The 27,787-nt window shown below is 39.8% G+C and overlaps 1 protein-coding gene across 6 annotated transcripts in view; it reads left to right on the forward strand.

The window, feature by feature from the left end:
• PHF21B (PHD finger protein 21B) overlaps positions 1-27,787 on the forward strand; it is a 205,438-nt gene that overhangs the window by 159,301 nt on the left and 18,350 nt on the right. For all 6 annotated transcript variants that reach the window (XM_084651644.1, XM_084651643.1, XM_084651645.1 and 3 more), the window contains 4 exons: positions 3,290-3,382; positions 14,671-15,021; positions 17,012-17,134; positions 26,944-26,995. In XM_084651644.1, coding sequence (XP_084507770.1) covers positions 3,290-3,382; positions 14,671-15,021; positions 17,012-17,134; positions 26,944-26,995 — 619 coding nt within the window. The remainder of the gene's footprint in view (positions 1-3,289; positions 3,383-14,670; positions 15,022-17,011; positions 17,135-26,943; positions 26,996-27,787) is intronic.

Consider the following 27,787-nt stretch of genomic DNA (forward strand, 5'->3'; position numbering starts at 1 on the left):
ACTCTAATTTTTGTTACAAGTTTGTTTGTTTTTAAGATCATATATTTAAAGAAGTGCAAGAAAGAGCTTTTCAATATGGAATTTTGTTTACAGTATCTTACTTGTTGACAAGTATTTCTTAAATTACTTCTGTTTAATTGGACTCCTTGTTTCATGTTCAATTCCCAATCCTTTCATTAGCAACACTTTTTATTCTAATCTGGGATGCACTGTTGTGCAGTCTGAAAACCCTTTTGTTGTGTGTTTATTGTGTGTTTTCAGTATATGTAACTGCACATGTAAAATTAGTTGACAGTGAAAGATGCAACCACTTTGACTCCAGTTCAGAGAAGTGGGGGACTTTTTATATTAACTCACTAGTAGAGGGTGTGTGTACATCATGGAATTTCTTCATCTTTACTGTAAATGCTAGAACAGTCATGAGCAAGATTTTTGGTGGAGAGGGTGCAGGTCGGCTGCCCTGCACCTTCTGTCATCATTCACATGGGGGTAAAGTGGGTGTAAAATCAAAAGGGTAGTGTTTAACCCTTTGCATTGCTTTGCAGTGGTGTAAATGACTCAGGGTTCAGACCACTGAATAATCAGACTCAGTTGTTGAGGAATGGGTTCCTTTTTAACTTGTCTATTTAATGCTCACAGAAGGTGCTACATTAACACTGTTGGGAAAGGAAATCCCCTGACCACAGAGTGTGCAGCATGGACAGCAGCAGTGCCAGCTTTCCTTTGCCACCCTGCTAATGTACTACACTGTAGCCAATGTACTACCTGCAATGTAGCACTCTTTCTGCCCTTAAGCCGTCTGGTGAGACTACCAGCAAGAGTGCCTTTTGTAATGAGAATGCTTCACCAAGAGAAACTGAACAGAGACCACTAACTCATTTTACCCAGGCTGCTGAATAGCCAATAGGGTTCAATAATTTTTGACCAATGACTTGAAGAGAAACGTTCTGTGGTCTAAGATAAATTGTGAATGTCCAGCTGTTTCTAGGTTACTATTTGGGCATTGTAACAAGGTGGTTCATAGTTGGAATCCAGCCAACCCTGATTACAGAATGTGTCACACCTGAGAGAGGGCCAGGTGATTGCCCTCTAAAGAGCAGCAGGAGGCTATAATAAAGGGGGGAAGCACAGGAAAGTGTAGAGGGACACAGGGAGTGTGAAGGACTCCTGCAGGGAAGACCCTGAAACCAAGGGTATGTCTACACTGCAATAAAAAAATGGTGGCACCAAATCTCAGAGCCCAAGTCAGCTGACTCAGGCTCATGGGAGGAGGAGCTGGGAGGACAGACTATAAGAAGAGACTGGGACAAAAGAAGAGCTCTGGCTGTAAGAGAAGACACCAGAGCTGAGTGTGGACTGTTGTGTGGGGATAGACTTTATTTTGAGACCCTGAGGATTATTAAAAACTGTGTGTTATTAAACCAGCTGCAGGCTGGGGGGTTTGTTATCTCCCTGAAAGCCTTTAGGAAGGTCTTAAGAGGCTTGCAAGAGAGGCTTAAAGGGCCAAGATGCCTGCAGAGTGACCCCTGACCACAGTGGGGTCATCAGTAAATGACCACCCTGCTACAGGCACATTATACTACAGAAGGAACCTCATTATTCTAACTACAGAGAAGATTGGAGTGGAGGGAGAACCTGAATCGTATGGGAGTAGCTACTTTAAACTATCTCCTCCGTTCTTGGTTGTTTGAAATGTTGTATGTTCTTTTTCATTTTCACCTTAGAGAGCAGAAGGGCTGGGCTCGCTCATTCCCAGTTTATACTGGCATAAAGGAAGGAGCTGAGTCCCCAGCAATGGTAAAAGGTGGCTACAATTTTCCTTTTTCCCCAGGGCCTGCAGGAGACCAACACCACACACCAAAAGTGCCTAGCACTGGTTGGGTAAGGAGGCTGAAGGAGGTGGTGATTCAGATAATCCACAATACAGCCTCTCCTTGTGAGCCTCCAATGGTGCTGCTGTGTGTAATCTATGTGGGATTACTACAGTGAAAACACTGCCTGATCTTTCCCCTTCTGATGCAAAGGTCTTCACTTGCACATGGAGGTGCAACTTACTCCCACTGCTACAAGGAGATGTAAACTCAGCTCACTGTGTTTCTCTCAAGGCACCATTGAAGCCTGCCATGCTGTTTTTCAGAGGGACATTACTGGGTAGTACTCAAAAAGAACTTGTTCTTGCAGAAATATTGAGAGAGAGAGAGAGAGAGAGAGAGCACTACAGAAACACTGACTCTGCAAAGACAAACTGGTGAACTCCACTGGTCTGTAGGACTCAACCACTCCCAGTGCAAGTTCTAATCTTTTCTGAATAGAGAAAACCCCCACTTTTTTGTAGGGTTAGGAGAGCAGAAGAATGAATCAAAACAAATTTCAGAGGGAGGGGTGTTTCTAATCTCTCATCACAGAAATTTATGTTGCTCTCCAGCGTACTGATAACCAACTGCAATCTCAAAGCATAAAGAAAATAACTGGGTATCAAGTATCACCTCAGTTACCCAATATGTCTGAAGTAAAGCTCATATAGGTTAAAATGAAGGCTTTGTTTATATGAAGAGTCAGGTCTTTTTTAAATGTTGGAAACAATTGTAACACAAATAAGAGAAGAATGTATAGGTAGAGTAAGTTTGAGTAGTGGCAACTGACATGTGGACTCAAAACGAGTGTATCCTGTAGCAGTTTTAGATTACTGATACACTATTGTACCTCCAGAGGTTGCATTCTGCTTTTGGATTTGATGGGACTGTAACAGATCAGCATATACCAAATTTCATATTTATGGTAAAAATAAAATATACTCTTTAAACTCACTGAACTTTTAAAGGTAGCTTGGCAACGTGTAAAGTAACATCTTTAAACCCCACTTTTTGAAAAACGAGGGCAGCATGCATCTCTTTTCCTTGGATCACTTTTGAAAACATGCTACTGCACAAACAAACCTTGAACTTGACAGGGCACTAAAATACCTTTAAAATAACTAGGATGGTATGCATTACAAGACAAATCCTTCATACTCAGTATTGCAAAATGTTCTACAAAGACAATAGATCATAATTAAGGACGCTTTTAAGAGAAGATTAAAGAGGTGAAACAATTCTCTGTCTCAGAAGCAGGGAGGGAGAGAGAGTTCCAAATGGACTGAAATGCTACAGTGTGCTACTCCCAACTACGGAGAGTTAATACAGAGAAGAATAACAAACACAGGGAATAGTTGGGTAGGTTTCAGTCTGTCTGTGGAGAGTTTTGAGAGCTCCATTGTTTCAAACCCTGTTCAACTATTTTCTTCTGACAGGCTTTGGGAACTATCACTACAGTGCCCATTAAAGTTCCTCAGGTCAGCTCCTTGCAGAGGTTGGCAGGACAAGGACCAGCAGTGCTACCTCAGGTAACAATACTATTTCAATTTTTTTGTGGAATTATTTGAACTGAACTCCAAATCTGATATTTAATTAGTCTTTTATGTGCCTCTTTGGTGTCCAGCCCTGTTACAGCTAACACATTCAGTTGACTGAATAAAAACTGAACCTGTAAATTACTAACATCTTGGCTTCAGTGCTGGTTAAGCAACATGGTTGTGATTTCCCTAGCTGAAAAAAAAACCCACTCGTTTTCTTCTAGGAGTGTGTGATGATGGCTGGGGGAAGGAGAAACACTGGGGTGAAAACAGTGAAAGACCCCAAGAAAACGGAAAAGTAAAATGAGCAATAAATATGCTATACAAAATGAATCTCAAACCTGAAAAGATGCCTACATTGTCCTAAATGAAAAGCTTACAACTCTGTAAATAAAATAAAGGATCAGGGCTGGATTTCCAATTAGACACAGTAGGCACATGCCATGGGGCACTGGCATTCTAGAGGTATCTTACCTCTCTAAAACTGTGTGCAATATGAAGGTCAGCTGTAGGCGGTGGGAGATGGGTTGGGGGCTGAAGATGCTGTGCCTAGGGGTGCATAAATTGTAAATCCAGCCCTGCAAAAGATACAACTAGAGAGATTCTGAATCTATGAACTAGTTAGACCTGTTGTTTCTGGCCTTAGAGACCCATACACTTAAAGCAAGTAAATTAGTTAATCGAACCTAGCCAGTTACAGAGTTTTCACAGAACAAGCCCAGATATGATGAGAACACTTTATTGATATTGAACTGGCTGGACAAGAATGAAAATCTTTTCAAAATTGACAGAATTCTCAACTCAACTGTCCAGGCTTCTTTGATTTCCCCCTCTTCCCTGCAACTTTCTGTCATTTTAATTGACTGATTTGTGACACAATTAATCTCCTTCACAAAAAACGTTTGGAGTAGAGATCCAGATCTTCTGTTTAACATTCTAGAACAGAAGGAAGGAACAGGACTACATTACATCAGTCACATTTCGGCCTTTTCTTCTGGTGCTGGGTTCAACCCATGATCCAACCTATTTGGAAATCGGTCATGCTGGCTAAGTAATAGGCAGGTTCCATAGTAGCTCCTGAATTGTTCTTTGATTTTTTTTCCTTATGTGGTTTGAATTCATTATTACATCAAACGAGATTTCCATTGAGATTCTGATAGTACTTTTCAGCCTGCTGATCAGTCATGTCCTTCTGAAACCTTCAGTTGCTTTTACTAAGTTTTTTTTTACTAAGTTAGTGCCTCTCTTTAGAATCCCTCATTATGTAAGATGCTTGTTTTATTTGTAAAATGCTTGCTTTATTTTGATAAAATTCCTCTTCATGCTCATTGGAAATTTCAGCATACTTATGGTAGTTGGATGCAAATGCAGATATTCATTCTCAGGTGTCATTATGAAGCTGCTACAGTAAATCTCATTTTCAGACAATCAACTAGGAGGCTATGGGTGGCAGCAGAATTTTTGAATTTTCACGGTGTGCTTTACTTTCTCTTAAATAGTGTTCAGAACACACAGATTTAGAATGATTGCATCTGAAATTCTTCCATCTTTTTAATTGTATTATTGTTGTCTGAGCAAATGGCAAAGACCTCCATTGGATGTCATCTTCAGCAAGTTGCTTACAATATTCAGCAGTTTTCTTTTCAGATACAGACTAAACAGCAGTAAGTGGAAATGCATTTTTCCCTCTGTAGCCATTAGCGGGTCATTTCTCATGTCTGAGCAATCATGTAACATTAATATCAGCGTTGGTTCTTTTAATTCTTTTCTATTGTTTCTTCACGTGCATTTAGTAGTAGATCTGTAAGTTAAAGTCTGTCTGGAGGAATAGATTGAGGACATAGCACTTCAATTGTTTCTTCACATTGTTCAGTTTGTGGAAGGCATAAAAGAAGGTTATAGTTTCCTTATCAAGTTTAAGTTTGCTTTTTACTTTTATGGCATAATCACATACTCATTTTTGCCATTTTGGGGTGTCAAAGATGAACAGAGATTGTTAATGTATGAAGATGTTGTTGAAGAGCTGCTGGAAAACCTGTATCAGGGACTTAAATGTATATTACGGTGACAGTGATGGCATCACACATGTCACACTGCTAAGGTCATCAGTGTTCTGTTCTTCTTAAGGAGACAAACTGTCATTCAGTTCTACATTTGATCTTGAAGAATTAGAAAAAGCTGTTTTTCTGCATTTTTCTGAGAGGAGCATGAATCCTTTGTATCTTGTCACTTAACTATTCTTGACAATATTAATAGTTTACTTTTGAAGAATTATGAGTTTTCATTAGTTCAGTCCATTCAGTTTTCTACCACTGCTTTTGACTTCAGGCGTGTTGAGTCAGACATTCATACATTGATGTTTTATAATCACTGAACAACAATCACCTGTTCTGCAGTATTAATCATCAGCTTTCACACTTACTATAGTTAGAATGAGAAACGGGCACATAGTGAATTCATCATTGTGAAAACTAAAGACTGCAAATCAAGATGAGCTAGCCAGGTCTATATAGAACCACATTATCAGATCCCCTACTCATCTTTTGACAGTTTCTAATTCTCCTTCTTCAAGCCATGCCCTTCTCTCCAGCCAGCAACAATTCTGTCCATCCCCCACTCTCCTTAGGCTTACAGGCAGTTCCATAACTTTGTTTCCTAACCGTCATAAAAATAACCTTGACATTTTCAAAACTTCCCTTTTCATTCACAAGTAGAAAGATTAGGCTGGGGTAGTCAATATTATAAATTCATTGTACAATACAAACAGTGTTTTTTCCTTAGGCCTTCACTAACACTAAAAGCAAGCCTCTTTGGCAGAGCTCTTATATTTTGCTTTTGTTACAAACAAGTGTGGAAATTTCTTCTATAATTTAGGATGTCAGGAATTTTAATCCCCCCTACACCCCCCTTATTCCTCATTTCATATCTTGTTAGGGATTTCCAGTTAAATGACATGCACTCCTTCATTAAACTGAACTCTTTGTTCTATTCTAGAAACACAGGTTGGGTTTATTTAAAACAAAATACAAAAAAAAAAATCTTTTTCTTGTGTTCTTTACAGCACGTAGCAAAGTGGAGTCCCTGAGTGCATGGGCGGCACGTATTAGAGGCTTGGGAAGGCTAAGCCTTCCCAAAATAAAAAGGCTGGCCAGGCAGGGAGCAAAGGCTGGATGCAGGTCACCTCCCTTCGTAGGCCTGCTGGCCCGCCGCCTTTGCACCCGGGGAGTACGAGAGCTGGACACTCCCCGGATTCACACCTCCCCCTTGAGGCCAAGCCTCTGCTCTGCCTCTTCCCCGAGGCCCTGCCTGCTGCTCACTCCTCTCTGCTCCCTCCCTCCCAACCCCCATCCCTCGCAGGAAAAAAGTGATTTGGCAAGCAGCAGGGAAGGGGGGAGAAGTGGGCAGAGAGGAGCGAGCAGTGGACAGGGCCTCAGGCGAAGAGACAGAGCAGGAGCAGCAAGAGGCAGAGAGAGGGTGGGACCTTGGGAAGAGCCTGGGCGAGAGTGTGGGTGGGGCCATAGGGAGAGGGGAGTGTTGGAGCCTCGGGGGGAAGAGCCACAGTCCAAGCGCTGGTTGCCCCCCCACTTCTGTGGAGCTTCCGGCACTCACGGGAGTAGCCTCCCCAATTGAAAAACTCATGCGCTGCCTATGCCTGACTGTGTTCCTGTGTGTCACTAGAGTAAAAATAGTAATCTGGTAATTTCACAGACGTTTAAGTGACAATTAAAGAAGTACTGTATCCAACTAAAATGAAGTGTGAGCAATCTTACAAGGTGATATACTCCCTCAAATAAACATTTCAATAATGGTAGGGACATTAAAATCAAACCTCCAGTTTTGTTTTATTTTTCAATTTAAGATAAATTTGGGCCCAATCCATTCTTATTCAAATAAGTGGAAAAACTCTCATTTATCTGAATGGGAGCTGAATCAGACTCTGAGATGAATGTCCTGTTTCACTGACTTCTTTTTCCACCTCCTAGTTGAAGGCAGGGATTGGGAGTGCTTTGCTTGTGACATCCTTGGTAGAACAGTGCAGACAGTATCCTAGCAAAGGCCTACAGTGCTCCTATCATTAGGATTAGTGGAGGTGGAGAAACAAGTGCACACATACTTCAGATACATTCTGTGTGTATTTCTCTTGTTACTATGCATGACTGTTGGTGCCTTGCATTTTATATGAATTGTATCTGATATGTTTAATAAGTATATTTTAGTACGGGCTTGCCTATCATTCATTTGAAAGCTCCTTGTGGCAGGAACTGTCTTGTTATGTGTTTATATGGTGCCCAGCACAATGTGGTCTTGGTCTGTGATTGGGCTCCCTAGCCTATGCAGTACAAATAACATCACATTGCTAACACTGGTGCAGCTCCAGTAGTAGTTAATATAGACAGGGTTGTAATGACCACTAGTTCTTTTGTCACCATGTCATCTAGACCTTCTTTGAGCAGAGGCAGACAATGCCGTGGTAAAAATGCCCACAGCTTCAGAAGCTCTACGTGCTCTAGCCTTCCCAGTGGTAGCAACAGTGGGAAATATCAGGGAAAACAGGTCTAGTGTAGTCATAGCCCAAGCTAGGAGATGGGGCTGTAAGAGAAGAGAAAATGTTACAGATTAGTCTGTGTAAGGGCTCTCTCCGTTTGCATAATAATGAACTCTTTCAAGAGGTGTGAGAAAAAACTCACTACAGTAATTAACTTTTAAGCATAATGTTTGAGGGCTGAACATAAACAGTAGAAGAGTGAAAAAAAATATTTAAATACAAATCAGAATTCAAGAAAACTCTGAAACAGGAAAGGAAACCAAAAGAAATGTTTGTTGCATAAAATGTGAAATGTACTTATGCAACAAGGAGAAGATAGTGTTTCACTGTTTGAATCAAAGTGTGATATAATTGAATTGGATAAAATCATCCTTAGAAATTCAAAGGAGAAAAGGACTAGAATCCTGCTAGGGGATCGCACACAGCTTTCTGGGACATAATGCTCTCTGTAATTCCAGACAGACTTGCTGGAATTTTAGTGGAGGTTGAGATGCCTAATCTAACTTCGGGTAACTTAATCAGTATGGCATAGAACAGTGGCTTGCTCAATCCTTCCAGACTGCTGTTCCACTTTCAGGAGTCTGATTTGTCTTGTGTACCCCAAGTTTCACCTCACTTGCTTACAAATCAGGCATAAAAATACAAAAGTGTCACAGCACACTATTATAGAAAACTGCTTTCTCATTTGTACCATATAATTATAAAAAACAATTGGAATATAAATGTTGTATTTACATTTCCGTGTACAGTATAAACAAGTCATTGTCTATATGTCGTTTGTACCGACTTTGCTAGTGCTTTTTATGTAGACTGTTGTAAAACTAGACAAATATCTAGATGAGTTGTACCCCCTGGAAGACCTCTGCGTAACCCCTGGGGTACATGTACCCCTAGTTGAGAACCACCAGTGTAGAACTAAACTTAGAACTATGCTGTATTATTTAATATTCACAAATTGTATGCATGCAGGAAAACACGGAAACATATTGCTCCTGCAGCCAGAATCTTGGCTGAAGTTCAACTGAAAATGTAGCCCTTAATAAGTATGAATGTTAATGCAGCTAGAAGGCTGAATACACGCTTTTTTAAAGAATTGAACTAAACCAAAGATGAGTGCTTCAACAAGAAGGGAACTGACTTATAACACTAAAGAATGTAGAATTAGGTGTATTGATGTGGGCATACAGTAAAGGACCTGCTTTGATAACCTCTAAACAGTAAGGATCAAATTCTGTCCCCAGATGCATATGTGTGGCTCAGAGTGGGCCTTCCTATGCATTCAAAGACAGAATCTGACCCTCAGGAAGAAAATAGCCGAAATCCCTGTTAACCTCAGTCCCTAGTCAATCACACTTGGAATGACATTGATTTTAGTTTGCAGCTGTAATGGCAGTTGTCTACTTTACAAAAGAAAAACAGCAATCTAAAATGTCAACAAAATTCAGAGGAAACAGGAAAAAATGACAGTACCAAGCCAAATAATACAGGCAGTACAGTTGGATAGAAAATGTACGCTTCATTAACAAAAATCTTGGAAAGTTCATATGAAAATATAGTTTTGTGTGAAAAAGAAAAATAAAAGCATTTTTAAAGACAGGACTCCCACCTGACTTCATTTTACCAGCCAACTACCCAGTCACAAAAAATTAGTGGCAGCAAGTTCTAGCATGAAAGTTATCAGCACCACCTCGATTTCATTAGCAGTGACTTGCTCCTAGAGAAGGAAAACTAAATCAAATAGCTCTGCCTTAGAAATTGAACAGAGGTATCATCTGAGTCTCCCTTTTCACTACAGGAAAGTTATTAGTTAGTAGCAAAATGGGAAATCAAACCCAGATGGTAATACAATCCACTGGATTTTAATATTGCTCACCCATTAAACAATATGTTGAACCACTCCCCAAATTGGAAAGGAGTGGGAGCATGGAAGAGAGAGCTTGCTCATCCCTTTGTGAAGTAGAGTGGGGCACTTGATATTGTTCTTCAGTGACCTCTGCAGCCAATGTATCATCAGTGGCATTGATGGACTCTAAGGAGATTTCCATCAGCCTTCTAGCAAGAAAATAGGTCACCCCCGTATTGGGAATGAACAGTCACTAAACCGAGGGGTTTTTTATTGTCCCTTGAGGCATGCAGAATAACTGCTCTTCTGTGTAACCCCACCAGAAAAGGAAAAAATATGTTTGGTTCAGTGGTCACATGCACTTACATGTGTGACTGAAAAATAAACTTTATGTAGGGAATGCTGATTGTTTATTTTGCTGCCATCTTAGACCAAGCTAAAGATTTCGAGGAGGCTTTCAAGGAAAGACGTGCTTGTGTATGTGTTGTGGTGAGGACACCAAGATTTCAGGCTTTTGGGGAAACCCTGATTTTAGTGCATGCCAGGCTCTTTTAAATTCATGCAGGACCTTCCTTCTGTGAAACTTCTGAATGTAGGGCTATTGACTTTAAAAAAAAAAAATGGCGCCAGATCATCAGCTGGTGTAAATGAATTGCAGCACCACTGAAGTTGATAAAATTGCATCCCTTTTCACCAGCTAAGGGTATGATTAGACCATATTACATTAATTTTTATCAGCCATTGCTGCTGTTTTTTGGGAGAGTGTTATCCTCTAAAGCTCGTTAAGAATTGAATTGTCCTCTGCTACAAGCACTTTGCCTCTGTGACATGTGAATTTTGTTAAATCCATTTTGAGTCTTTGTTTTTAAGCTGAGTGCAAGGGTGAAGTGAAAATAAAGTGTGACTAACCCCCAAAAGCAGCCTGATATTGAGCAAGAGCCTGATATGAAGCTGAGCACCATCAATTCCATTTGAGATCAGTGAGAGTTGAGTTGGCAATTCACAGGAGGTGCAGAGGATCTCACAGGATCAGACCTCCTGTTATTGCATGAAAAGCAGACAGCTACATACTGAATTCTCATGTCTGGGAACATCTGCTTGGAAAATGCACTCTCCTGCCAGGTAGTGTGACAGATACCTTGGATACGTGAATACTACCACCTAACATCAAACATTTTCATTATTGTGGCACCATATAAATTCACTAACAGCATAGGTATTTGAAATCATTATATGCAGGAAAAGGTGCATTTCTTCTCCTATATGGTCCTAGTACTGGTAGTCGCATACAATGTTTTGACAGCTGTCATGTATTAAATGAACAATGTTTTTCTTGGAAAAACACTAATTGCATTGTGTTCATCAGTTGCAACCTGTTCTCTTCACAACATACATTCCATTTGTTATTTTTTTCTCTCCTTTTCTAAATTTCTTGACTCCTTACCTGTGATGCCTCCTGTAGTATGTACAAGTACCATCAAGTCTGTGTTAATATTTAGCAGTAAATATATTTTTGAAACAGTCCATGTATTTAGCAACATATTCCCCACCTCTGTCTTCCTCCAATTCCCACTTTGTTGTTTGTCAGTTGCCATAAAAATGTTGTACCCTCCAGAATATTGCTGCTCTGATTATTTAATAGTTCTGACTTCCATCGCCAAAATTTAAACTGCAGTTTCTCAGGGTTGCCAAGGAATTTACACTAGTTTATTCTCCACTTATTTTCTTCCTGATTGACAGTGTTAGTTTTACAATAATACAGTAGCCGTTTGTTTTTATGTGGAAGTTTAATAGAAATCTTTTAATCCTTTAGTGTAGCTGTTGAGTAGTGCTTTTACTTAGGGGGTTAGCTTCAAAGGGTGGAGTATGAAGGGGCATCAGAGCAGTGTAGGGTGAAAGGAGTTTTGTGTGTGGAGATCTTTAGTTGGATTGAGTAGCTGTTTAATTTTATGTTGGTTTTGCCCTGGTGTCCGGGATGCCCAGAGTTTTTGCATAGGCTGCCTTTTTATTATTGTAGAAATGAAAATAAATAAATAAATACACTTTCACAGCATTAAATAATCTTGTCTAGGAATATGCTGGGGTCGGTGATTATGAAGACTATGTAGTACCCCTATTTTATCACAAGGTGGCAGAAAATGTCCAATGTACTGTGTACTTAACCTTTGTCTTGTGGAATAATAGAGATATTTCAACATGGTGAACCATATAGGGAATATTTTTCTTTGGAAAATTCATTCCTTTTAATTATTTGTGCAGAGAGGTTTTATTATGTAGCAAAGTGATATAGATTTGTACATTTTGCACACAAAGTGCATAATACATATATTGTACTGTGGATAATAGGTGATATTAAGTATTACCCTTAATACAATAACCAATGTATGTATTATGGCCATTTTTAGTTTTAGTTTTTATTAGGTTTTTGATTAAGATACAGTAACAGATATATAAAATGCGATTTAAAATGGCAGAAACAGACATTTCAGATAGTAGTAAATTAAATGACAATTTTGAGTAAATAAAACTACTGAGCTGATTTTCTTCCAACTTGATTTGTTTTATAAATCTCAGTAAGATTTACACAAGCCAAATCTGAAGTCTGTACTATGTCTTGCTGTAGATATGTCCATTTTCTCATATGTATTGTATTAATTGACAAAACAATCCTTTGATGATCCAAAATGAGGTCATAATCTCAGATGTTAGACCAAGGGGTCAGAATTAAAGTTGAATTTTTTCAGCTATAACTGAAGTTCTTATGAGTGCTCAGTTTCTCAACGGCAAAGTTTCATGAGTGCTAGTTTCATGCATAATTATATTTCTGTAACAGTTACTCTTCCATGACACGAGTAACCAATCATAGATCTACACAGGACATAACATAGGGAAGAAAAGGCATAATTTTGTGGTGAAAACATAGGAGGATAACCAGACGATCTGGATTATATAACAGAGATTTGTCAAGTCGCTTTAGCCTTTGTGCCTCAGTTTTCCCCATTGATAGAATGGGGATAATATCTACCTTATAGCATTGTCAGTGTTGTGGGGCCCAATTTGCAAAACACATAGGTCAAGATGTTTTAAAATAGGAGTTTACCGGTAGGTTCCTAAGTCCATATATATAGGCAACTGCCTGGCTTTCAAAAGTGTTGGTCAGCCAACAGCTCAGCACCTCTGCCTATACATGGAGTTAGGAACTTAACTGTAAGGCTTGTATTTTTGAAAATTTTGGCCTTTGGATTTGTCTAAATTCTTTCATCTGAAGATGTCAAATTATATAAGCCATAGAAGACAGAGACAAGGCTCAGGGAAGACTTATGCCCTATTACATAACCAAATTAATATTTATGATTCTCCGTTACTGAACACTTTTATTTAATGTCATATTTGGCACATAAGAAATAGTATGAGTACCTAATAGATGGGGCACTGGACAGGGAATCTGTTCCTGGCTCTGCCACTGACCTGCTGAGTGACCTTGGGCAAGTCACTTCATCTCTCTGTGGCTCTTGTGTTTCCCATCCTACCTTGTGTTTGTCTTGTCTATTTAGATTGTAAGGTGTTCACAGCACTATCATACCCTACTATATGTACAGTGCATAGGTCCTGAGGTCCTGATCACTGTTGAAGCATCTAAACGCTACCATAATACCAATAATTAATGAGCAAGAGCAAAATATGTGACTGCATGGGGCCTTCTGGGCACTCCTAATATCTTCTGCAGAAAGCATTGGGTATGCCCTCCTGCTTGAAAGCTACAAAAGGATGTGCTGAAAGATCATGCAGGGTGTTCCAGTAAATCAGGACATTTTCATTTAACTGTTCTCTTATCCTCAAGACTGAAGATAATATAATTGGAATGCTTCTTGTAAGCGAAGGTAGAGTAGCACAAACAGCTGTGTCAAATATATGTCTGTTATGAAATATCATTTTTGTTTCACAGTATGGAAGATGCAAGCAATGACTGACAAAATAAACAGTCAGATCCCCATGTGTTTTATATGGCCATGTTAATGAATGAGCTAAGGGTAAAGTTAACCTCCTGCATAGCAGTTTAAATTATTTATATTTTGAACCCATACTTAACACATAGTTAAGTATGAGTCATGTTGACAGGACTGCATTAATTTTACCAATGGAAGCAGCATATCACATTAGCTGAACACAGTCTTCTGAGATCTTCATTCCTGGTGTCCTTTGTAGGGTATGGGCTGCGCCTTCTTCACAGACTTTGTCAGATTCTTTTTTCCCTTCCTTTAGACAAGCCTCTATTGCAATCCTCCTCAATTCCAGCCACAAATTAGCCCTTTACTCATAATTGTAAAATATTAAGTTCCGTTTTTGTTTTGTGAACCTAAAAGAGCAATCTTCACACTGTTAGAAACTGTGCACCTTTGAAACATAAGTAAAGATCTTCATTTACTAATCTACCACAATATGACATGCTCAGATTTCATTTACTGTTCCCGTAGATGCATTCACAGAACTCCCTTAATGATCAGTTCCCACCCTTTAATTCATAGCAAGAATATAGTTTCTTTCAGCACAAGAAATTAGGTCATTCTGGAATTGCCATGCCTTTGAAAAGCCTTTGGCCTACTGTGAACAGAGTGGCATTTGTATGGATATCTGCTAATAAAAGTAAGGAATTTACTTATGTCCTTTTATACATGGTTGCAATGACTGGGAAATGACTCAGCCAGGCAGAATTTGGAATATATCTACAAGTAAATGAATCACTTTCTACTTGGACTTGCTTTGCAGTATTTTTAGGCACCTTGCTACATTGCTAATGCAATGTGAAGTGATGTTGGTAGAGTGTGTTTGTAAAATTTATTTGTTACTATGTTAGGTTATGTCTAATAATCTCTAATTCTCTATTTATAGGTTAGGCCAAAGACCCTGATTCCAGACAGCCTTCCTATTTCCTCATGCAGAGACCAACTTTCCAAACAGCCTCCTACTTTCCAAAAGGCAACAGTAGTGAGCATCAAAAACCCTAGCCCTGCCCTCCCCACTGCCAATAATACTGTCAGCCATGTACAGACGCCTAATAGCCAATCACAAAGTGTGGCCGAGTCTACATCTATCTCATCACCTCTGAGCAGTGCAGGTGTGGCCTATGCCATTATATCCACCTCCCCCAACAATGCAACTCCTATCAGCACGAGCGCTACTGTCTCTGTGGTCAACGATAGCATCAAAGTGCAACCACTCCTCATTAGTGCCGACAGCAAGGTAGGTTTTGCAATTGCAGTGCATCTTTACATCAAGATCAACAATTATATTGCAGGTGTAGGCAAATATATTCCTAGTAGTTTGGAAAGCCCTTTATAGAGTGATGTCAACTGTTCCTTTTGAAGTGAATAATCAGAAAGCAGTGAAAAAAGTCTTAAGGGGACACATGAAAGATACTAGATGCTTATTAGTATACCTACATTTTTTTCTGGTTGTCTGGGAAAGTAAGTGTAGCATTGTGTAGCCTGGCATTTTTGGAACCATTTGATCATCCTTCCTCTCAATCCAATCATAATTAATGAAACTCACAAACTCTCAGCAGACACAAATTTCCTATTGACTTTCCCTTGAATTATAGAAGAATAATGTTAACTGTAGAACCCAATTCTGTAGTCTCTTCAATGTAGCACTCTGCAGGGCTATATAAAGTAGCCAGGTGTTCTCTTCTGCAATTCTGGGAAAAGTCCATAAGAGATGAGAGTTCAGGATTTCATAACTGATCAGCAGCTGAACTCCTAGAAAAAAAATCCAGTTATGGAATACCTGTTTACTTTTTGCACAGCTGCTAAGCTTTGAAATGCAGGAATTGTGCATCTGTGACACCAGATTCTATTTGAACAAAGACTTGGCATAGCCAAAAGACTTCCAGTGTAATTCAGATACTGTATCAGAACCAGCAACCTCTAAAGCAAATGCTCTGTAACCCAGTGTAAGTCACAAGACTGCACAAATTGTCATGACAGCAGCATTGCATGTTACAAGGCAGTGTTAAAATAATAAAAAAACATGTTCAAAATTCAAAACATGGAACTACTTTGGAACTTGTTGGCAGGGCAAGGTCTAATACACTGACAGGAAAGAGCACAGAAGATAGGATGGCTTTTAAGTAAATAAGCAAAGTAGGCATCTTTGGTGTAATTCTCTAGCTAACATAATTTATTTTCCTATTCCTATAATCTGATTACCAATAAAAAAAAAATTCCTTGCGTAAGTACTTGCATTTTTTAAAATGAGTAACTGGAGATCGGATCTATGATGACTGAGTAATATTGATTAAAAGTTAGCAATGAAATAGATTAAAAAGGCCCAATGGTCAAATCCAATAAACATCATCAGAAAGATGATCTTGGGAAGGTCTCTTATAATCCTTAGGAATTTTTTGTTAATAATATAACGTCACACGGACAGTTTTGTGATCAGTAATTTGTTCCTCAGTGTTTTTTAATGCAATCTTGAGATACCGAATCTGCAAAGTATAAGTCTGCTTTGTTGATTCTCAGAATGTTGGTGTTCAGTGCGTTAACTAACATACACATGTAAGTACTGTGAAGAGCTGTGTAACACTTTCTTTGTGGATGGTGCTGCACAAGAATGAGGTGTAGTTCAGAACGGATGTACATCTTACTGTATTTTTAGACAAATTGAAAACCTACCATAAAACATACTTTTTAGGATTCTGATCTCAGTTACTCCCAGTGCAAATCTGGAGTAACTTTATTGATGTCAACAGTTACCTCTCTGTAACTAGGATCAGAATGTAGGCCTGAGTGTACAGCATTTACATCTTTCTTGCTTGTATCTGGAATAAAATAAAATAAATAAATAAACATAAAGCCATTGCCAACACTTTCAAACGTGGATGCCTAAAGTTAGGTCCCTGAATCAATGTCAGATACCTAAATAGAAGTGGCCTGATTTTCAGAGAAGGAGGCACTTGCCGCTCCCTTTGACTTTTAGAAAGAGGTGGAGTGCCTGAGCTCCTGTGAAAAAAGAGATACTTCTCTTTAGGAAACCAAATATAGATTTAGGACCCTAATGTTAATCATCCAAGTTTGAAAATTTTGGCCTGTGACTTTTATTTATTGTCTTTTTAGCAGGTGCTTGACACCGTCTTTCTGCCCTTCAATGAAGGATCTAGGTCAGGTACTCGGCCTGGAAATCTGTTTTGTGTAATGAACTCTGTTCTCTTTATTTGTTCTTTATTTTGCAGGTTATCATCATTCAGCCTCAAGTCCAGACCCAGACAGAAAATAAAGTGGAAACAAAGAAACCTTCTGAAGAGTCACCTCAGGGACCCCCTGCTACCAAAAAGAAAAAGGAGGAAAATCCAGAGGTGGTAAAACCAATAAAATTTGTCTTTCTTCATAAATGAGATATAAGACTGTTCATTTGTTTGGGACCATTTCTAAAGGGCTTTCAGGATAAATGCAAAATCACTGCATTTGTGCCCACAAATCAGCTACTTGCTTGCCTAGCTACCCAGTTTGCATGTGTAAATAAGGTTAATGCAAGGTAATGCAGTTAGATGCACGTGCACTTTTGGTTGTGTTTTACCAATCTCTAGAAGTTAGGACATGCAAGAGTTACGGGCCTGACAACTATGTTCATCTAGCCACACTGTGAACCATGTCAAGGTTCCTTCCGCACTCTGAACTTTAGGGTACAGATGTGGGGACCTGCATGAAAAACCCCCTAAGCTTATTTTTACCAGCTTAGGTTAAAACTTCCCCAAGGTACAAACTATTTTACCTTTTGTCCCTGGACTTTATTGCTGCCACCACCAAGCATCTATCAAATATAACAGGGAAAGAGCCCACTTGGAAACGTCTTTCCCCCAAAATCCCCCCAAGCCCTACACCCCCTTTCCTGGGGAAGGCTTGATAAAATCCTCACCAATTTGCATAGGTAAACACAGACCCAAACCCTTGGATCTTAAGAACAATGAAAAAGCAATTAGGTTCTTTAAAGAAGAATTTTAATTGAAGAAAAAGTAAAAGAATCACCTATGTAAAATCAGGATGGTAAATACCTTACAGGATAATCAGATTCAAAACATAGAGAATCACTCTAGGCTAAACCTTAAGTTACAAAAAGATACAAAAACAGGAATACACATTCCATTCAGCACAACTTATTTTATAAGCCATTTAAACAAAACAGAATCTAACGCATCTCTAACTAGATTGCTTATTAACTCTTTACAGGAGTTCTGACCTGCATTCCTGCTCTGGTCCCGGCAAAAGCAACACAGTGTGAAATGTGTACGCTAGCTTAATACATTACTGTTTGTTATCATATATATATATGGCTTAGGCTGTGTAGTGAAGCTGAATTAACACACTTATTCTGGAAGCGTAGCTTTTGCATTTTCTGATTCTCATTGACTAATGACTTTTACATCGTATGTAACACAGGTTTTTGCTTTTGATAAATACATGTATATCCACATGAATGAATAACTAAAAAGGGAAACTGGATAAAAGATTAAATATGTTAGATGAACTGCATTTTCTGTGTAAATTAAAATATAAACCAGAAGATCTGAAAAAATACAGCATAAAGCAGCTATCTCTTTTAACAGAGTTTTTGTTCTTTTAGACTGGATGTACTCAAGTTGGATTATGAATATTTTTGCTGGATTCCCTTAAATTATATAAATTGAATCTGTTTCTGGCTAGCAGAAGTTCAGTTTAGGTGGAATCCAATTCATATTTTGAATAAATTATTGAAAACAAAGTAACTTTGGAACTATAACTTTGAAGGACTATTACAGAATAAATCAATAGTCCTACTAGGAGAGAATTTTTTGAAGTATTCTTTTTACAATTTTAAGAGGCTCATATAATAAAAAGAGCATTAAAAGGACTGATATTGTGTGATTCCCTCTCAGCGCCTACCACAGATCAGACATTTCACGGGGTCAGGAGGCACTGGCAGGGAGAGGAGAGGAGCGAGGGCACAGCGCGCTTGAGGAAGGGGGGGTGGAACTGGGCGGGGAAGAGGCAGGGCAGGGGTGGGAAGAGCCGGGGTGGGGGCATAGAAGGGGTGGGAAGAAGCAGGGCAGGGATGGGGCCTTTAGGGAAGGGATGGAGTGGGGGCAGGGCCTGGACGGAGCCAGGGGGAGCACCTCTCTGCAGATTAGAAACTCAGCACCTACATCCCTGGCCCCGCAACCCCTAGGGACAGGCCTGCTCTAACAGACACAAATTATGTTAGATTCTGGTTTTTATGTCGCCTCTAGGGTTAGCTCTCCCTCCCCAAAGAGGGAATATAAAACAATGCAGCCAGGGCAGCCAGTGCAGCCTCAGATCCTGGAAAGGCAGGAGAAGGAAAGTGATGAGGCAACTACAAGGACAACTGCTCCTCACTGTGTGATCTCCTCATTCTCTCCCAATGAGGCAGTAGACGGTGGGATTCCTTTTTAAGTTGATTAGAGAGATAAGGTGGATGAGAGAGATCTTTTATTGGACCACCTTCTGCTGATAAGAGAGACAAGCTTTCAAGCCACACAGGGACCTTCTTTAGATCTGGGAAAGACACTCCGAGTGTCACAGCTGAATGCACCATGGAACTGATTGGTTAGCATATATTGTAAGGAGGCATTCAAGGTGGAGTGGCCTGCTAACACCTCTGCAGTCACAGGATAAAAAGGAGGGATTATTGGGGTACAGATTGCTGTAGTAAGCCAGGGGTGGCCAAACTTACCGGCCCTCTGAGACGCATATGACAATCTTCAGAAATTCGAGAGCCGAGGCATGCCTGCTGGGGTTCGGCGGGAGGTCATGTGCTCCCTTCCACCAGATTTTTGCCAGGGTTTTCTGGCTCTGCTTGGTCACATGATGCAGCCAGGCTCCCTCCCTGGAGAGCTGGCAAGATGGGAGCTGCGACTGTAGGGAGAGGCAGCATCAAATAGCTGGGAGCTGTAGGGAGGGACCACTGAGGGGAAGAGTGGGGGTGTCCCTGGGTGTGTGTGACTCAAGTTGTTGAGGGGGCTGAATGTTTAAATTGAGCCCCTTCTACCCACCAGCTATCAGGCACCAGTTGTCTCTGGCAGTAACCTCTAGTCCCACCACCCCGCTGCAGGGCAGAAGCCTGAGCTCCCCCCATCCTGTCTGGTAGGCAGAAAATGTGTGGGGAAAGGCAGGCGTGGGGGGCTCCTTGAGCTTCACTTTAACTGTAAAAGAGCCACATGTGGCTCGCTAGCCACCGTTTGGACACCATTATAATAAGCCATGAATCTAGTGTCATAAAGCTTAAATTCATAACTCTACTGGACATTAGAAATCATAGATTGAATAGAGACACTGGATTTATGGCTTATTACAACAAACTTGTCTCTCTCACCATCAGACTTTAGTTCAATAAAAGTTACTACCTCAAGCACTTTGTCTCTCTGATATCCTGGGACCAACCCGGCTACTACACTGCATTCTTCAGTTGATGACGTCAGTCATTCTAGACCTCGTAAAGTGTATGGCTTACACTCTGGATATACATCTGGAAGTGGTAAAGGAGAAACCTCACAAACTGCTGGACATCTTGCATACTTCCATGCTTGGAAGGCTTGTCATGCCTATAAATGAGGGACTTGATGGAGCCTGTGAAAGACCTGTGGCACAAGCCAGCATCCATTCTAGCCACATCCAAGCAAGCTGGGACTAGGTACCAAGTCCCTTCTGAGGGAGTTGAGTACTTTTATTACCACCAAATAGCACGGTCATTTGTGGTAGCTGCAATCCAAGAGAGGTCAAAGCAGCAGGGACTTCTCAAGTTTACATTTAGGGAGAGAAATCCAAAGAGGCTGGACCCATTTGGATTCAAAGTGTATTCATCTATGAGCCTCCAGATGTGCATGGCTAATTACACAACGCTTCTGTCCAAATACGAATACCTGAATTGGACAGTGTCTCAGTTTCTGACAGACAACCTTGAGAACGCAGAGGGGAGCTAACATCATCATGTCTGCAGAACAGCTGATAAACCGCACATCGGCACAGGCCACGCTGGACACCTCTGACAAAGAGGTGCATACTATTGCCGCCTAGCTGGCCATGAGAAGATCTTTCTGGTTTCATTTTTCAGGGATTTCCCAAGGAAGTCCAAACAACAATTGAGTACCCTCCTTTTAAGGGCAACAAACTTCTTAATTCTTAAGACTGATAAGGCCCTCTATTGCGTTCTAGCCGCAATTAAGTGGTGCTTCTGCATGGCCACAGGTCTGACTCTTCAGAATGTTCATAGTCAATTATTATTTTGGCAAGCTGCCCAAATTTCTCTGAGGAAAGCAAGTAAAAGAAAGGAAATGGTGATTTTTTTTATAGTTTATAATTCCGCCAAACCTGAAAAGAATGTCATGAGACAAAGAAAAGGCCTCTGGCTACAGGGCTTTCTCCCTCCAAATTTCAAGGGTCTGCTGGAAACAATGGAGGTGTTAGAGCTTCTAAAAAAAGTTGCAAGAATCTGAAGAAACTGTGAAGCAGACAAAATATAGTAGTCACTAGCTGTAGGGTTACCATATTTCAGGTTCCCAAAAAGAGGACACTGCCTAGGGAGGGGGTGAGGGGAAGAGGAGCTGTGCACACGAGTGCTTATGCCAGCAAAACTTATGTCGCTCACTCGCAAGCAACAAAAGTTTGACTAGCGTAGATATGGCCTTAGTGAGCTTCCTGTTAAATTAGTATCCTGGTCTGTGAGCACCTTGGCCTTTGACCCCTTTGTTAGTTTAGACAAGGATATCGTCACCAGCAAAGTAGGAAGCACCTTCAACCACACTTTTCAGTGTAGGGCAGTAAAGGCTTAACTGTGAATTTCCTTTATTTTATTGATATGTCTCACAGCATAAGGCTCAGAGTGTAGGTTTAGAGTTAATTTCTTTTGTTCCTTGAAAGTAAACTTCAGTTGATTATCATGCATTTATGTAATTAGTGTAATTAGTGCTAACTGCATAATTAGTGTAAACATGTGTAATGACATAAATGGAACATGTAATTACAACATGAAATGGCTTTGTAAAAATCCTTATTAAACTGTGTGGAAAGATGTACTGCACATTTCCAAAAGCATGGGTCAATATCTGGTGGTACAGAGTACAGAATGTAGGATTATTTAAAATATGCATTATATATGCACAATGTAAGCACTTGCTCCTTTATTTATCTTAAAAGCACAGAACATAAATAGGAACTTGGATTGAAATTCTGTAAATAAATGTCAATGATGAAAGATTGGAATTCACAATTAAAAATACAGAAAATACAAAAGGACCTTGCTAATTTTTGCTAATGGCCAACAACCCCACTGTGGATTGCTCAATGTTACAAATAAATGAACAAACTCCATAATATACATATATGTATATATATAGTACTTTAATGGATTTTTATAAATGTAGTTTTAATTGTGATAAGATTTCGTAGCATGATGTTAAATGTACAGTAGTACACTTGGTACAAGTAATGAAGCCTTCTACTTAGCTAGCTCCCTTACTACAGTATCTGAGCACCTTACGTTCTTTAATGTATTTAGCCTTACAACAGCCCTGTGAATTGGAGAAATAATATTGTTTCTGTTCTACAGATGGGGATCAGAGACTTTTAAAAGTATGGAGGTGCTTGAAGATGCAGATAGGCACATAGTGGGATTTTCAAAAGCAGGTGTGGCCTAGCTTGCATTGATTTTCAATCTATTTTTGGAAATCTGCATTTTTAAGCATCTATGTATCTTTAAAAATCTGGCCCTAAGTGCTTTGCCCAAAGGAATTGTGTCCTAACTACAGTAACTCCTCGCTTAACATTTTAGTTATGTTCCTGAAAAATGCGACTTTACGCGAAACAATGTTAAGCGAATCCAATTTCCCCATAAGAATTAATGTAAATGGGGAGTGGGGGGGGGGTTTAGGTTCCCAGGAAATTTTTTTTCACCAGACAAAAGACTATGTTTTATATATCTATACGCAGTATAAATTCTAAACAAACAATTTAATACTGTACACAGCAATGATGATTGTGAAGCTTGGTTGAGGTGGTGAAGTCAGAGGGTGGGCTATTTCCCAGGGAATGCCTTACTGCTAAATGATGAACTAGCACTTGGCTGAGCCCTCAAGGTTTAACACATTGTTGTTGATGTAGCCTCATACTCTACAAGGCAGCACAAATGGAGGGAGGGGAGACAGCATGGCAGACAGAGACAGAGACACACACCCTGTGTGTGTGAGAGAGAGAGATGCGCATTGCCCCTTTAAGTACTCTGATGCCACTCTAAGTACATTGCCTTTTTAAGTAGGTCAGCAAGTTGAGGCAGCAGTTGCTGCCAGCAAGCTCCCTCTGTCCTGAGCCCTGTCGTGTCCCCACCTGCTCTTGGAGATGGGGTAAGCGGGGAACAGGAGCAGGGGGAGGGGGACACCCTGACATTAGCACCCTTCTTCCACCCCCCGCTCCCCCCCACAGCAAGCAAGAGGCTCCCAGGAGCAGCTCCAAGGCAGAGGAGCAGGAGCAGCACATGGCAGTGAGGGGAGGGACAGCTGAACTGCCAGCAGTTGGTAGCCTGCTGGGCGACTGCCGCACAGGGAACTTAGGGGAGCGGAGAGCTGATGGGGGGCTGCCGGTCCACCCTGGTTCCAAGCCCCCACCAGCTAGCTCCAAAGGGCTGCTCTTCCTGCAAGCAGTGGACAAAGGCAGCTGCCAAACAACGTTATAAGGGAGCATTGCACAACTATAAACGAGCATGTTCCCTAACTGATCAGCGACATAACAACAAAACAACATTAACCGGGACAACTTTAAGTGAGGAGTTACTGTACTGAGCTATGCTTCCTCTTTAAGGAAGTACCCACTCAATTTTTGCTGATAAGTCATGGAGAAAACTGGCTTGTTTTAAAGAGATGTGAGTTGCGTAAACGGATCACAGTATTATCAAATCTAGGTCCCTGATTCAGCAAAGTACTTAAGCATGTGCGTAATTTTGGCATTAACTGACTGCTTGAGTGGCCACTGAAATGCTTAAAGTAATGCACGCTGTTAAATACCTTTTTGAAGTGGGGCCTAAATATAAAACTGATTTATAGAGCTTGTCAACAAAAATATGCACCAAATGTTTTTTCATTAGAACATGGCCTCTTTAAGAAAACAAAACTTTTTGCAAAAACTTGCTGACAGTGAAATTTTCCATTTTTGGCAATGTTTTCCGTGACATTTTTAGCAACATTTTAATTTAAAAAATTAAGATTTTATTAAAACTATATGGAAGAATTTTGGCTGCTGAATACACACTTTTTGGTAAATGAAAAAAGTTGATAATTTTAATTAAAATTTTAATTAGAAGTCACAGAAAATGTTGCCAGAAATGTTCATGGTGAATCCTGGAAAATGGGAAAACCTTCATAATTTTGAAATTTTTAGCAGAATCAATTTCCTGGGTTTTTTTTCAATTAAGATAATTTCTCACTCATTTCCTCAGTATAGCTTTCTTGCAATATTTTTCCGCACAGTTAAAAGAAAATACTACAGTCAAAACAGTTTACTACTCCTATCTACAGAGGAAAGGAACAGAGAGATTGATGCTTCAGTTTTAAACACATTTAAGGGGCTGATATACCATCGAGATGAATGTGAAATGAGAACCTGGATAGACTGAATTATCACTTTTATGGATTAGTGCAGTAAGAATTAGCAATTTTCCATTGTAGCTCCTCAGATTTGTGGAAAAATGCATAGCAGTGGAGGTAGTGTTTTGAGTGAAATTCAGTTGAACACATCATTATGAAAAAGTGAAGCCCATAAAAATACATATACCATTAAAATAATACTAGTTAAAGAAATACAGCTCGTACTACGGTTTTTAAAAACGAAATTGTCTTGCAGACATCTATTAAGGTCTGACTCCTCTATCCTTAATAGTGAGATAACTATCAGGTCCATTTAATGAATACTGTGCATATGTTAAATAACTATGCTATCGTTAATTCTGTTAGAAAATTTTATTAAAATACTTTTTGTAATAAAAAGTGGAAATTATTTAGCAGGGGTTCCAATCTCAATTTAATTTTAGATTCAAGAGATTGACACTTTGCTCCTCCTCACAATTTAATTTTCAGGTAATATCATATGCATTTATGGCTCTGCTATGAGAATTTAATCAAATATTGACTGTTCAAAATTTCTAAGCCTGAAATTAAAAAGCCTATTGAATCACTAAAGGTAAGGTTCATCATGCTGTAAAGTTAACTCCCAGCTTCTCTTGTCAGGTGCTGCTTGTAATTCAAATCTATTGACAAAATTCCCCTCTCAGTTCTGCACAGTGGATCTCAGATCAGATATTCTGCTTTTCCTTCATGCAGGACCCCCTCTGATACCAGCTGGTGTTTCATATGTGTAAGGAGGGCAGATTATCGGAGTTAAGATTTGTCATGCAAATCTATCAGTCGGTTATGTGCCCATCATCACCACAGTAGCTGAAGAGGCAATTTAATCCTAACTATCATCTGGCTTGCCAGTGCTGAGATGCCACTTACCCATTTTTTATCTATGGCAAGAACTGAGCCTTGAGCAGACTATGTGGTTTGGCAGAATGAGTATGGATTTGGCAGTCAGGAGCTCCCCAGTTTCAATCCTAGCTCCGCCATTGCGTCACTGTGTGGTCTTGGGCATATCACTTCATCTTTCTGATAAAGACTTTAAAAGGAACACAAAGGATAAAGGCACCCAACTCTGCCCTTTGTGCCCCTCATTTGCAGTTTCTTCATGTGTAAAATGAAGATAATAATGCTTACTAGATCTGAAAATCGGAATTCTCATCACAACTGGAAATTCTGGTATTTCAGCTTTGTTTTCATCCCAAATAGGGACAAAAAGTCAAAATGTGAACATTTTTCACTGAATGAAAACTTTAATTTTCACTTAGGAAATATCTAAATGTTTCGTTTTGATGCTTTTGATCAAAACAAAATGAATCTAAACATTTCATTTGGAGTCAGTTTGACACTTAACTGCACCTGCCTATAGTGCCATGGCACTTCATGGACATTGCAGTTAAGGTGCCTCTTGTCCCCAAGGGCTGAGCTCTCTGATCAGACTGCTACTCTCTCGATTCACCTGCAGTCATGTGCCTCCATGTTGCGGCATGTCTTTCAGTGTGGGGAGATTGCCATGCATCCTGGGAGATGTAGTCCGGCCAAAGAGCCTGTCCCATAGGGGAAAATAAGACTATGAGGCACTGTGGGCAGATGTAGTTTAATGTCAAAATGAGGCAAAACTAAATAGTTTGGCCCACTTCCACAAACCAAAATATTTCAGTTCATGTCAAAACAATACAAACCAAAATATTACAAGAAAATAGAAACATTTTAGAAAAATTGAATTTCAATTTTGCTGAAACTGCATTTTCCACTGAAAAAATCATGTTGATGTAAAATTCCTGACCAACTGCACTTCTTGTCCACCTACCTATCAGTGTGTTGGGAAGAGTCATTAGTGTATGTTTAGTGATTTGAATGTACACATTGTATAAAAATGCTATGTATTATTATGGGCCAAATTCTGCTTTACAACATGGCTCCAACTGAAGTCAGTGGGAGATGCTTGTTCATTATCTGCTGGAAGATGTTGGGTCCAGTTGTAAGGCAACCCTGTGTCTGACTAATTTAGATGTGTGAGATTCTTTCTACAGTGTTTGGGAGGGGCAGACTTTGAATGGCAATAGGAAAACATGCCTAATATGCCTTCAGTAACAGCTAATTATTAGATATACATAGTGGTGTAAAGCTTAGTGAGTGTATCACTGGCCTGTTTAATTTATAACACGTCCAACCAATAATAATAATGAACTAAACATTTCTCTGGAAATTTTCTAGCATAAAAATAGCAGGATCGTGGTGGAGTTTTGATCATACTGTAAATTCTTATGTTTATATCATTGGATTTTGGTAAACCTATGCTTGTTACCAAGACTCATATAATCATGCATGTAGCATATGTCTGTTCACATGTAACTGAAGAAGATCTTCAGTTTAAGTTCATATTGTTATATATTTATTCAAAAAGTAAAATTTTATAAAATCCCTAAATGGAGTTTATTCTGGCAAAGCTGGCATTTTTTTACAGTTGTTATCATAGGATGCAAAACTGAACTTTCTTAATTTTTCCCTAGAAAATTGCCTTTATGGTAGCATTAGGCCTGGTTACAACAGAACACTTGGAAGGTAAGTATTCATATATTGTTTTACAGTTACACTTTAGTCTGTAATCTCATCTGTTCTCCATACTATGCTACAGACAGTAAGAATCAATGAGGAATCTGTCTACAGAAAGCTGAAGGATTTGGTAAAATCTTAACAATGCTCAACTGTCCCATCCTAAAAATAATGGATCAGAGCCTCTGGCTCTTGCTTAGCTCTCTTTGCATGCCTCACAGGGAGCAGAAATTGACTCCTCAGCTGGGACGCCTGGCATAATGGGTCAGGAGGGGGTCTGGCAAGAATGCTCTGCTCTCAAGCAGTCCCCAGCTGGTAGATGGCCCCTTGAGAACTGTTGCGAGTGTCATAGGTTAGAAAACCTAAACTCCACCAAAGCTGTGACCAACGCAGATCTGGGTAATGAATCAGAGAGCCAATTTGCCAACCCTTTCTGTAGGCAGATTTCCTCCCCTCTCCCAATCCACTTGCTGCACCAGCTAGAAAGCTGGCACAATGGATAATCTGGGCCAATGTCCATCTTTCAGTGTGTTTGATCCCTATGTGTTCTGTCACCTCTGTAGTCCCATGATCAGTCTTCAAAAATAAACTGCAAGAATTAACAGATTTATGCCTCTTTTTCTGTTGTGAAAGTGTAGATGGGGAAAAGTGCCCTGATTTGCACATTTGCTGCAGGTGTGAAATAGATTTTTTGGCAGCAAGGGGAAGAGATCCAAACATAAACTACAAATTTCAGGCAGTGCATTTTTTTCTATAAAAACTTGGGTCCAAATCCACAGCAGGTATAAATTGGTATAGTTC

The sequence above is a fragment of the Lepidochelys olivacea genome (genome assembly GCF_965140295.1).
Source record: "Lepidochelys olivacea isolate rLepOli2 genome assembly, chromosome: 1".
Taxonomy (NCBI): Eukaryota; Metazoa; Chordata; order Testudines; family Cheloniidae; genus Lepidochelys; species Lepidochelys olivacea.